This window comes from Miscanthus floridulus, chromosome 3, assembly GCF_019320115.1.
Source record: "Miscanthus floridulus cultivar M001 chromosome 3, ASM1932011v1, whole genome shotgun sequence".
Lineage (NCBI taxonomy): Eukaryota > Viridiplantae > Streptophyta > Magnoliopsida > Poales > Poaceae > Miscanthus > Miscanthus floridulus.
In genome coordinates, this window is record NC_089582.1 from 9,228,079 (window position 1) to 9,241,376 (window position 13,298).

Consider the following 13,298-nt stretch of genomic DNA (forward strand, 5'->3'; position numbering starts at 1 on the left):
GAAGGGGTGGCTGTGTGGAGTCAGCTGTGTGGAGTAGGAATTACTGAGATGAAACCCTAAGTCCTTGATTATATATGGGCCCGGTATAATGGATTTTGTGTGGACCTGAGCTAGGCCTGATTTACCGAGGCGGTTGCGTTACAATGCCCGCCTCGATTAATGATTTACCGAGACGGTTATGTTACAATGCCCGTCTTGGTTAATAAGCGGTTATTTTACAATGCCCGCCTCGGTTAATGATTTACCGAGGCGGTTATATTACAATGCCCGCCTCGATTAATACTAATTAACCAAGGCGGTTATTTTACAATGTTCGCCTCGATTAATGTATTAACCGAGGCGGTTGCTGGCCCGGTTGCCCTGCCTCGAATAACCGAGGCGGGCAACCGGGCCGCTCGCCTCCGAGGCCATTTTGAAAACGCTGCGCAAAAGATTTTGTGTAGTAGTGAAAGTAGATATGGTGTGCATATGTTGCAGTGGCTATACACATATGTTGTAAGTGTGTGTTTCAAATGTTTCATCTATATGTTGCAAGTGTTTTATATAGATATTTGATATGTTGCAGTTGCTATAATGTATACTGTAAGTGTATGTTTCAAAAGTTTCATCTGTATGTTGCAAGTGTTTTATATGAATATTGCATATGTTGCAGTCGCTATACATGTATATTGCAAGTGTATGTTCTAAATATTTCGTCTGTTTCAAACCTATGTTGCAAGTGTTTCATCTAGATGTTGCATATGTTTCAGACATATGTTGCAAGCGTCTATTTAAAATGCTTCATCTGTTTCAGATGTATGTTGTAAATGTGTTTTATCTAGATGTTGCATATGTTTTAGACATCTTTATGAACTTCAACAAATTGGGTTCATCTCTAAAAACTTCTAGAAAATATCTGAAATATTCTAATCGATGTATAAACATGTTTTTTTAAAACTTTGCAAAACAGAAACATAAGATGTAACGGGCATGAAATATAATGCAACATACATTAGTGCCGAGTGCATTTATGCTATGCATTTGTACTGGTTGCGTGTTATGTTGTCCGTTATGTAAAGTTTTCATAACACGTCTACACGTCTGTTAGAATGTTTTGGGAATTTTTTGAATACTTTTTCTACTATCCTAGACCTAAGTTTATTTTTTTCAAAGTATCTAGAGATATTCTCACGAGCTATAAATATTTTTTTTGGATTTATCATATCCCAATCTATCTTTATATATTTTTTGGAATTTTCAAAAGTTTAGAGATATTTTTCGGTATTTTAAAAAACATTATCAAGTATTTGTTGATTTTTTTCATAATAAAAAGGATAGTCGATTGTAACGGCTAGAATAGACTTTTTTTTCCCCAAAAAGAAACTCCGCAAAAACATCACGCGGCCACAGCCCACACCGGCTTCTTCTAATCAGTGGCGGAGCCAGGATTCCAAACTTGGGTATTCCTACTTCCACGTCAATAAAAAAAATGAGTTGTTTTTAACTGCAATGAGTGAAAATACTACAAAATATGAGCCAATTTGAGAGGCTATTTGTTTACTATTTTGGGCTTCAATGAGTGAAAATACTACAAAATATGACATTATACATGTACATATACAAGTATATATACATATATATATATATAGAAGTATGCTAAAATAGTTGGGTATACGGGGAATACCCTCTGTATCCGCCCATGCTTCTAATCTACCAACAAACGCCGCCGCCTGGTTTTCTGCTCCAGCCGCGCTCCCGCTCCGCCCCCGCACCGCCGGCCTGTAGCCTGTTCCTTCGTCTCCGGTGGCCTCACCACCGCCACTGGAAGAGACAAAGTAAAGAAGATCATTTTTTTTTCCTCCAACGGATCCACGGATCACTACCCCCAACGTACGGCGCACCAGCTCCTCCGCTCCCGCATCGTCGCACGCAAATCCACAGTTTGGATTTTGGAGACACCATTCAGACGCCGAAGCCACCCACGGTGCCAACTCAGGTGGGTCGCTACCGGCACCGGCCACCGCACTGGTTGTGGTTGTGGTCGGAGGCGAGGCACTAGTGGCCGGGGTCACTGTCAGTGCCAGGTCGATGACACAAAACTTTTTTTCCCGCTCTCAAGATGCTCGACGAAACGCTGGAGTCGTTGATGCGCTTTTCAGCAAGCCCCGCTTCTTTGGCTGGCAGGTACATGACTTCAGTTCTGCTGCCTGGATATATTTTGTTTTGTTCCTCCGCGGGAATCGACTGCGTATTGATTTTAGCGAAGCATTCAAATTTACATATTATAAAAGAATAGGCAAATATTTGTGAAAGTTCTCGTCTCATTTGGATCTACAGGTTAAGTAACAACATAGCAGATTTTTTTTTCTTTTTTGAAAAAAAGTAACAACACAGCAGCATTCAAATTCAGTACATGGGGGTGCCAAATCAATGTACACTGCCCGTATTTTACTTTGGGGAAACTGGGGTTTACATTTTCATGCTGAGACTTGATACCAGTTTCAGAACAAATATCCATTACTGCGTCATGCTCTGGGAGGTAATATGTACAGATGCAGAGTGTTGTCCATGCAGATTATTAACGTGGAGATTCTCTCTGGCTTGCTTCTAGGATGGTACGGAGACGAGATGCAACTTCAGTGAAGGAAGGGCGTCTCTCAGGTTCAGTTGACCAGCATTGTTCCATCAGTTTCCTCCATTCTGGGTTACATGAAGTTGGCACTGGTGGCCGTAGTGTGTTGCTCAAAATACCCCCTGCATACCACACAGACAAAAGGTATGGTACATTATTCTGTATCCTTAGACACCATCGCTATCTGTATGAGAATGCATCCAGAAGAATATGCAAATCTTTATATTGTCTCAATCAATTTCTTGAATCCAGCAACTTCAATAAGGCTGCTGGTTTTCAACACTAGGCCTGGAACTGGCTAGTTAGTTGACTCCTAAAAACTAGGACATAATCCAAGCTATCTTTGGCACCATTGACAACCCAGACAAAAATATTTCCTGGAAGTTCTTTATGATAACTTTGATGATTTTGGAAATCAAACTGGTCAAGGCACAACATTTCACCAACCTGGGCTTCTCAGTCAAGTGAAATATAGAATGGGGTGAGAGGAAATTTATATGAGGGAGTGTTAATGCGTCATTCTGGCTTTATGGATATAATATAATGGATATATGTTATTCCTGTTAGAGTTATTAGTCCCTATTTATTGTTGCTAATTCCCTAGGCTAGACTGGCCCCTTGGGGCGCCGGCTCCAGGCTGGCCAGGCCCTTTGGGCTCTCTTGTTCTCTCTCTATATATATGTAACACCTCTACTGTAATCATTATTAAGCTAATTAATCTCAGCCTTTGGCTTCTATCATGGTATCAGACGCTTTCTCCTGAGCCGCACCGCCCACCCTCTGCTTCCGCTCTCCTAGGCGCACGCGCGTTTCCCAGGCACACGCGCCCTCTCGGCCGCTGCGCGCGACTCTAGATCGCTGCGCGCGCCTCTCTCTCCGCCCGGCTCCCGCGCGCGCGCCCCTCGGATTGGCCGTCGCCCGCGCGCACCCATGGCCACCACCTCCGACTCTGGTGCCCTGGGTGCCTCCACCGCAGCCAAGCTCCGCGACGAGGCACTCGCCGCCGCCCAGAAGCTGGAAGATGAGGCTACTTCCCTGCGCTCCACCAACACCGAGCGCAGCCTGGCCCTTCAGGCGGAGGCTGACCTCCTCAAGAACGCCGCCGCGGCCCAGGAGCGCGTTCGCCTCGCCGCCGCCGCTCTCGCCAAAGAGCGCGCGCAGGCAGATGCCCTGGAGCAGCAGGCCGCGGCCCTCCGGGAGCGCCTTCGCGGCGACTTCCATCGCGACGAGGACCCGCAGGACGATGACGACGCCCGCTCCTTCTCCTCTGAAGCAGCCGCCATCGCCCATCTTCACAGCTAGGCTGCCGCCGTCCAAAATATCAAGAACCTGATCCCGATCGTCCTCGATCTTCAGGCTTCCAACTACTCCAAGTGGCGCGGCTACGTCCTCCTCCTCCTCGGCCGCTTTGCCCTGAAGGATCACGTCCTCTGCGACGACTCCCGCCTCTACGATCCAGCGTGGTCCCATATGGACTGCGTTGTTGTCTCCTGGATCTTCAACACCATCTCCCCTGACCTTCTGGACGTCATCCACGAGCGGGAAGGCATCACCGCTCGGGGAGCATGGCTCGGGCTGGAGCAGCAGTTCCTAAACAATCGCGAGTCCCGCGCCATGCTCCTCGACGCCGAATTCCGCACTCTCTGCCAGGGTGCCCTCTCCGTCGACGACTTCTGCCGCAAGATGAAGACCATGGCCGATGCACTTGCTGATCTTGGCGAGCCCGTCCAGGATCGCACCCTCGTGCTGAACGTCCTGCGCGGCCTCAATGAGCGTTTCCAGTTCATGTCTCAACTCATCACCCGCCAGCGACCATTCCCTTCCTTCGCCGACGTTCGTGCTGACCTGCGCCTGGCCGAGCTCAACATGGCACCATCTTCGGCGCCTCCTTCAGCTCTCGTCGCCTCTACGCCCTCCAGGACGCCCACCCCTGCTGCTGCACCCCAGCGAACTCCACCAGCTGCGGGGAGGGGGGGGGGCTCCGGCTGGTGGCAACAGCAGTCGTGGCCGGCGTCGCCGCGGTGGTCGCGGCCAAGGCAACTCGGCTGGCGGCCCACAGCCCACCGGCGGTCCTCCCGGTGGCCCACAGTGGCCCTCCTTCCTCAACCCGTGGACTGGGTCCATTCATATGTGGCCTGGGTCCTCCTCCGGCGGCTCTCGCGGCCCACCACCGCGCCCTGGCCAGCCACCACAGCAGGCCATGATGGGTGGCCCTGCTGCCCCCGGTGCATATTATCCTTCGGCGCCGGCTGCCTTCTACCAGCCGCCCGCCCCGGCGCCCTCGTCTGCATGGTCTCCATGGGATCCTCAGGCGCTCGCCAACGCGTTCAGCACCGTCTCCCTCACTCCGCCGCCAAGCGCCTCGGACTGGGTCGTCGATTCGGGAGCTTCTTCCCACATCGCTTCTAACTCCGGTATGGTCACTTTGTCACCATCCTCCTCCTTCCCCTCCTCCATTGTTGTCGGCAATGGAACCACTTTACCGGTCATGGGTACTGGCTACTCCACTCTTCCTGGCCCTTTTCACCTTAATAATGTTCTTGTTGCCCCTGACATTATCAAAAACCTTCTCTCTGTTAGACAGTTTACCACTGATAATCTTGTTTCTATTGAATTTGACCCTCTTGGTATTTCTGTGAAGGATCTCCGTTCCAAGAACGTCCTCCTTCGATGTAACAGCTCGGGGCCTCTGTACACCCTGCAGCTTCCATCATCATCCTCCGGCTCCTGCGCTCTCGTAGCCACTCCTTCTCCGACCACTTGGCATCGCCGCCTCGGACACCCCGGCAAAGCTACCCTTCAGCGGCTTGCTCAAACCTCTTCTATCGTGTGCAGCAAACCTGATGATAATTCTATCTGCCATGCGTGCCAGCTTGGGCGCCATGTTCGCTTGCCCTTCACTAGTTCCCTGTCCAGTGCAATAAAAAATTTTGACTTAATTCATTGTGATCTGTGGACATCACCTGTCATCAGTGTATCTGGATTTAAATATTATTTAGTCATTATTGATGATTGCTCACACTTTGTTTGGACATTTCCTCTTCGCCTGAAATCTGACACTTTCCCTGTTCTCTCCAATTTCTTTGCTTTCGTGCTCACTCCGTTCGGGTACGTTATCAAGGTTGTACAATGTGATAATGGCCGCGAGTTTGATAACTCTGCATCTCGTGCTTTCTTCCTTGCCAAAGGTGTCTCTCTCCGCATGTCCTGCCCCTACACCTCACAGCAGAATGGCAAAGCCGAACGCATGATTCGCACCATCAACAACACCACCCGCACCTTGTTGTTCCAAGCTTCCATGCCCTCCTCATATTGGGCCGATGCTCTCACCACAGCCACCCACCTCATCAATCGCCTCCCCACCAAAACCTTGCATATGAGCACCCCCTTCCTCGCTCTCCACGGCACCATTCCCTCCTATCATGATCTCCGGACCTTTGGATGCTCCTGCTATCCAAATCTCATCGCCACTGCCCCTCACAAGCTGGCCCCTCGGTCCACTTTGTGCGCCTTCCTCGGCTACTCTCCGGATCACAAGGGTTATCGGTGCCTTGACCTTACCACCAATCGGGTCATCATCTCTCGCCACGTTGTCTTCGACGAAACAACGTTTCCCTTTTCCCTCCGTCGGCCCTCCCCTCCACCCACTGAACTTGATTTTCTAACTAATGACGATTCCCCGTCAGTCCCTCCTCTATCTGCAGGTACTCCCAGGGCTGCTGGGCCGCCACCAGGCGTCTCCATGCCCAGGCCGCCCCCTGTTCAGGAACCTGCAGCACCCGCTGTATAGGCGCCTGCGGCACCCACTGTCCCGGCACCTACGGTGCCCGCCGTACAGGCACCTGCGGCGCCCTCTGTACCTGCAGCGCCCGCTGTACAGGTGCCTGCAGCGCCCCCTGTGCAAGCTGTCTCGGCGCCCACAATGCCTCCAGCACCACCCATACAGGCGCCGGTCCACAGGCCGCCCATCATCCACGTCTACCACCGGCGTCCTCCTGCACCAAGCCCGACGACCGAGCCTTCTGTTGAGGCTCCCGTCCTTCAACGCTCCAGCATCGTCCCATCTCCACCGCACTACGTCAAGCACGGCCCCCAGCTTCCAACTGGGGCTGTTCCCATCTCACCTGTCGCCAATTCCCATGGTATGGCTACCCGTGGGAAGATCGGGTTCCGACAGCCTCTCTTCGGTCTGCACGCCGAGGTCCTCTCCCCGCTCCCGCGCACGTGTCGCGACGCTCTTGCCAATCCTCACTGGCGCCAGGCCATGGAAGAGGAATTTGCTGCTCTCTCCGACAACCACACTTGGGACCTCGTTCCTCGTCCTCCCAAGGCAAATGTTGTCACCGGTAAATGGATTTTTCAAGCACAAATTTCATGCTGATGGCTCTCTGGACAGATACAATGCTCGCTGGGTTCTTCGCGGGTTTACTCAACAGCCCGGTGTTGATTATGATGAAACATTCAGCCCTGTTGTCAAGCCTGCTACAGTTCGCACAGTCATCACTTTGGCTCATTCCAGGGATTGGCCGATCCATCAACTTGATGTGAAGAATGCCTTTCTTCATGGCACCCTGTCCGAAACAGTATACTGCTCACAGCCCGCTGGCTTTGTTGATTCTACTCTCCCTGAACATGTTTGCAAACTCAACAAGTCACTCTATGGTTTGAAGCAGGCACCGCGCGCATGGTACAGCCAGTTTGCCTCCTCTCTGCTGACTCTGGGATTCACCGAAGCCAAGTCTGACACCTCTCTGTTTATCTACCGGCGCGGTACTAAAACAGTCTATCTGCTCCTCTATGTGGATGATATTGTGCTCACTGCATCTTCTCAGCAACTCTTACACCGGGTCATCGCCGCACTCAAACAAGAATTCGCCATGAAAGATCTTGGTCGTCTGCACCATTTCCTTGGCATAGCTGTTCAGCACAACCGGGACACTCTATTTCTCTCACAACGTCAGTACACCCTGGACATTCTTGCTCGCCACGGCATGAGTAACTGCAAGCCATGCTCTACCCCCGTTGACACTTGTGCTAAGGTCTCTGCTACTGCCGGCCCTGCTGTTGCTGATCCTACAGCATACCGCAGCCTTGCTGGTGCCCTTCAGTACCTGACTTTCACCCGGCCTGACATAGCCTACGCTATTCAACAAGTCTGCCTATACATGCATGATCCCAGGGAAGCTCATCTTGTGGCTGCCAAGCGGATCCTTCGCTACCTTCAGGGCACTCTTGACTTTGGCCTTGTCATTCCCCGCTCTGCTCCGACTCAGCTCGTGGTCTACACCGACGCTGACTGGGCCGGCTACCCCGACACCCGCCGCTCCACCTCCGGCTACGCTGTCTTCCTTGGTGGCAGCCTCATCTCCTGGTCCTCCAAGCGCCAACCCACGGTTTCGCGCTCAAGTGCCGAGGCCGAATACCGCGCTGTTGCTAACGGCGTGGCTGAAGCCTCCTGGCTGCGGCAACTTCTCCAGGAGCTGCATCACCCGCTGGCCTCTGCCTCCCTCGTCTACTGCGACAACGTCAGCGCCGTCTACCTCTCCACCAACCCCGTTCAACATCAGCGCACCAAGCACGTGGAGATCGACCTCCACTTCGTTCGGGAACGGGTCGCCCTTGGGGCTGTCCGTGTGCTTCATGTTCCCACCACGTCGCAGTTCGCCGATGTCTTCACCAAGGGTCTTCCCTCCTCGGTCTTCATGGATTTTCGCTCCAGCTTGAACGTTCGTCCCAACAACGTTCCGACTGCGGGGAGGTGTTAGAGTTATTAGTCCCTATTTATTGTTGCTAATTCCCTAGGCTAGACTGGCCCCTTGGGGCGCCGCCTCCAGGCTGGCCAGGCCCTTGGGGCTCTCTTGTTCTCTCTATATATATATATGTAACACCTCTACTGTAATCATTATTAAGCTAATTAATCTCAGCCTTTGGCTTCTATCAATTCCTTTGGTTATGTGGTAATGTGAGCATCAGTAATCTATGAAATGAGACAGCAAGTGGCATATAAAAACTTTCAAAAAGCCTCTAGTTGTGTGAAATCAATAGCTGCTGTCCATACATTGAATGCTGTGGTTGTGGCCTGTGGGACATCAAGTTGCTTTGAAAGTCCATATTTTAAATTTGCATCAAGCAAATCACTCATACTCATACATAGGATGCTGTCAGCAACAAAGGTGTGGTGTCCTTGTTCAGAAGGAAGGTTTCATCTTAACATAAGCATACCTATCACTCCTCCATAGTGCATGCCATCATATGGATCCTCGCCCGTGATAATTTCCCACATTACAATGCCAAAAGAATAGACATCAATCTGTGCCAACACAAAAAAAAACATGTATTTGGTCTAGCAATTAGAAAAAAGAATGTCCATGTAGGAACCAAGCAATTCACCTTATTATTTCTGTCTGCAACTTTGCATTGGGAAACTTAAATTTTGGTGAATTTCTTGCTGTTAGGCTTTAACTATGTCAAAGAGTCAGAACAGTACCTTTTCAGATACTTTAGTGCTACTCATTGTTAGCAACTCCGGGGCCATCCATGGAAGTGTTCCTCTCATTCCACCAGAAACAAGGGTGGCTTGTTTCATCTTCGATAAGCCAAAATCAGCAACCTGTAGTAATTGATTCTCTGTTATGTGCATCAACTCCAGCTGTATGCTAAATTTCAGCTTTCATGCCATACTGAGCTTATCTTTTGTCAGCAATGCATTTAGAACTTGAGATGAAACAAATTTTACTGAGTTGTGTTGTAACTTACCTTGCAAATGGGACGAGATGGATCCTTAACATTCACTAGCAAGTTATCACATTTCAAATCAAAGTGGACAATGTCCTTGGAGTGCAAGTACTCCATCCCAATGGCTGCATCCATTGCAAGCATTATCCGTTTGCGCCAATCAAGATACTTGTCCTTGCGAAGGAGGACTTTCTTGAGAGATTCATTGACCATGAATTCTGTTACAGTAGCTAATGTTGCCTCAGGTCCGTTATTTACAACTCCATAAAATGCCAGAATGTTCGGGTGGTGAAGTTTCGAGAGGATGGCTGCTTCTCTCCAAAATTCTGTAATCTGCATGTTTGCACATGTTGTATTTCTTATGATGGATAAAGCAATAGTCCTTGTGTTCTTTTGATTTGCACATGTTGCAGATTTATTATCTTGATACAGGATTCAGAATCAAATACAACAACAACAACAACAAGGCTTTGTTGTTGTTGTTGTTGTTGTTGTTGTTGTATTTGATTCTGAATCCTGTATCAAGATAATAAATCTGTGGCTGCTACAGTTGTTGCTCTGATCCCATATTAGCTAATATTTGCGGCCAAACATAGCAGCTTACTGCTTGTACTGTACGGTTCATGTCCAATAACATGCAGTTTAGGTTGTTTAAAGGAGAATGGAATCAGGGATATGTAACCTTATTTCTCAGTTCAGATAATAATATGAAACATCAGTACCTAATATGATACCCTTGAAGAATATTGACACTGGGTTATACCTCTTAAACTGACCATGGACAAGACCCTTTGCTGTGCCCTCAAAAAATGCTGGTGAATTATAGAGGCTTACCAGCTTATCGGCTTGAGGTGATGGTAACATAAAGCAACTATTCTTTATCCGTTTAATAGCAACATCAGTTCCCTTCCATTTTCCATGGAAAACTGTTCCGAATGCACCGGATCCCATCTCACGGAGATCTTCGAGGTCCTCGTTGCTTATTATCTGCCATATATGTCACTAATTTCAGGAATAAGTACTGCATAATTTCTATTTATTGCGGAAATGTAGGAATGTCCTTGGATATTTGCTTATAAACCCTTTCTTTTGTATACACACATTAAGTCTTGTTTTACGAACCAATTATCATTTTTACCTGTTTCTTTTGATCCTTTCAGTTATTTTTCCTGAGCTTCAAGTGGCTATGTTACATATTACAGAAGTTGACTACAAACCTGGACATTACTTGTAAGACCTCTGCCCAACTCTGCATTTTTCAGACTATCTTGTTCACTGTTCTTGGTTTCATGTTCCTACCAGGGAAAACATATTTTTAAGTTATGCAGCAAGGTAATATTTTCAAATCAGCATATAAAAAGAAATGCGCAGATGTACTTCATGCTCTGAGATCAATGGTGCGATGTTGTCTTTAGCTTCTTGTGGCAGAACTATGATCTGAGGACTATTAGCACCAACTGACCGAGACTTGATCACTTTTGACGGTTGTTCATTGGGCCGTTCTTGTTGTCTCTCGCTCAAAGCACGCACTAGAGTATTTGGTTTCGGCTCAGTTCTCTTGTCTGAAGATGTAAAAGGGCTAGAAAGTAATGTTTCACTGCTATTGCTGGCAGTCTTGGATGGATGATCTTTCTGTGGAGTGTTACCGCACGTATTAGGAACTGCAGGCTGTTGCTGCTTCATGCTGTTGGTTGCAATTGACTTCTCCATGGTATGCAAGTTTGAACTGATGTCCATATCATCCTGGCAGTGCATAGGAGAAGCAGACTCAGGACTATGTTCGGGTATCTCCGTCTTATTATGCAATTGGAAGTTGTTATTATTTCTTGGTGGTTCTGTTGCTGCTGCTGAATGAGATATACCTTCTTCCTGGGTGCTATTCCTTTCTGGTCTCATCTTCTTATTGTCAGAGCTTGTTTGTTGATTCACCGTTTTCTGGGAGTCCCTTGATGAAGATTCAAGTATAAAAAACACGGATTGATTTGTATGGGGTGTTGGACTTGAATTAGATGATGATATGTTCACATTGCTGTTGTCTAGTGGTATCAGCAGCTCTTTTCTCAGTGATCCTTTTTCCTGAGATCCTGTAGCTTGATGGCCCTTTCCAGTTATAGTTGTAGTAGTTTGCTGCATTTCTGGCTGATGTCTTGAGACAGCATGATCACTACTGGTCCCTCTCGTAGCTGCATGTGTGGATTCAGATGGCACACATGGACCAAAGTGAACATTTCTACCAGAGGTGATCAGGTTGCCTTCCCTGTTTTGCACATTATCTTTTCTGGCCTTCCGTGTCAGGAATTTTGGTGTTGGAAGTGTCTTCTCCAGCGGCCCACTTGATGTTTTTGGCAGTTCTACAACGATCCCTTGCGAGGGCTTGCCTTTGATGTGCAGTGAATATTCCTCTTCCATGCCTGCCGGCAACCTATCCTCTTTGGCGCCAAGCATCACCTGATCTAGATCACTGGCTGACGTGCTCCCAAGGCTGTGCATTCTTGATGCCACAATTGGTGCGGCGAGTCCATTGACGAGAGCAATGAAGTGTGCTTCCTTTTCTGCCTCGGATGATGAGCGTGCGACAAGGAAGTGCACACCATGCTCATCCTCGTTCGCGGAGAAAAGGTACATGGTAAGTCTCTCTCTGCTTGCTTCTAGAAATATGCACTCATCAATCATGTTGCGAAGGTCATCGTCAGAGGTGATGGAAATGAGCATGTTCAGTTGCTCCCCTGGGAGATGGTACTTGATCGTGTGATCCCGCCTGATTAGCTTTGTTGTCTTGCAGGTCAGCTCGCGCCATGACATGTCTCGGTCAATCCGAACCAGATGCCTCTCGCCACCAACGTACCGGAGCTCCCCGTCACTTGGCCTTGGTAAGAACACGCCGCCAAAGCTGCAGATGAACTTTATCTTCTTTCGCTGAACTTGATAAGGGTTTGGAGGGATTTGCTTCCATGATGCTTGGCTGCTGCTGCTGCTGGTGGTGGTGGTGCCACCGAATGGAGGACTTGTTGGCAGCTGCTTTTGGGGGTTTTGTTCGTAAATGTTGAACACTTGTTCTCTCCAGTCCATGTTGCTGATTTTGAGAGTGCCTGAACTGAAGTTAGTAGTTCAGTTCATGTCTCTGAGGTGCTAGCACCTATAAATCTGTGGTCCTAGGTTGTTGACGGCAAAACTACTAGGAACCTTTAACTGGTAGGTCCAGGGCCTTGATTCCTGTCCAGTCATAACATAACAGGGACGATAAGAACCTTGTTGAGCACCGAGCTACAAATAGATGGCAACACGAGATCGACCGAAAAAAGGAAGCAAAAGAAGAATCATAAGTGCTGCCTTTTTGTTTGTGTATTTTCAGGCGGATGGGAGTGTTTTTTTCTGGGAATTATCATGGAACACTACGGAAACTTGAATCTAAGTATCAAAGTGGAAGGCAGGCATGCTGCACGCAGTGAGAAAGCAGAAGAGAAGCTACTGAACTGACCTGATCTGGCCTCTGGGTCTCAGCTGACGGGTTGCTGCTGGCAGAGGTGAGAGCTGAACATGGCCAACTCAAGCCTGTGCTGTTTTGCTTCAGTTGTGACTTGTGAAGAAGCTGCCTGTTCCGGCTGCTGATGTGCGCATAAGAGTGGACAGGAGTTGTTGTTGGCTGACTCAGCTGTCTGTGATTGATTGGGTCGGCGGCACCTTGATGACCTCCAGTCGGTTGACCGCGGGCAAGGGGAAACCGGCCAAGAGACCAAGGCCATGTTTAGTTAGACGAAATTTTTTAGAAAATAGTACCGTAGCACTTTTGTTGTTATTTGATAATTAGTGTTCAATCATAGTCTAATTAGACTTAAAAGATTCGTCTCGTGAATTTCGTCTAAACTGTGTAATTAGTTTTATTTTTTATTTATATTTAATGCTTCATACATGCGTCTAAAGATTCGATGTGATGAAAAATCTTAAAAAATTT

At 48.3% G+C, this 13,298-nt stretch overlaps 1 protein-coding gene across 3 annotated transcripts; it reads right to left on the reverse strand.

The window, feature by feature from the left end:
- Window positions 1–1,727: 1,727 nt before the first annotated feature.
- LOC136541337 (uncharacterized) lies at window positions 1,728–12,942 on the reverse strand. Of its 3 annotated transcripts, XR_010780335.1 has the most exons (9): window positions 12,825–12,942; window positions 10,724–12,559; window positions 10,564–10,641; window positions 10,181–10,333; window positions 9,368–9,679; window positions 9,099–9,221; window positions 8,834–8,921; window positions 2,453–2,733; window positions 1,728–2,223 (listed from the first exon to the last, which is right to left on the reverse strand). XR_010780335.1 is itself a non-coding variant. In XM_066533171.1 (8 exons), the coding sequence occupies exons 2-8, from the start codon at window positions 12,413–12,415 to the stop codon at window positions 2,558–2,560; spliced, it is 2,622 nt and encodes an 873-aa protein (XP_066389268.1). In that variant the 5' UTR covers window positions 12,416–12,559; window positions 12,825–12,942; the 3' UTR covers window positions 2,235–2,557. The 3 variants fall into 3 exon arrangements, 2 of the variants coding, with proteins under 2 accessions (XP_066389268.1, XP_066389269.1); XM_066533171.1 differs by lacking the exon at window positions 1,728–2,223 and having other exon boundaries at window positions 2,235–2,733; XM_066533172.1 differs by lacking the exon at window positions 1,728–2,223 and having other exon boundaries at window positions 2,235–2,733; window positions 10,724–12,610; window positions 12,825–12,935.
- Between the last annotated feature and the right edge of the window lie 356 nt (window positions 12,943–13,298).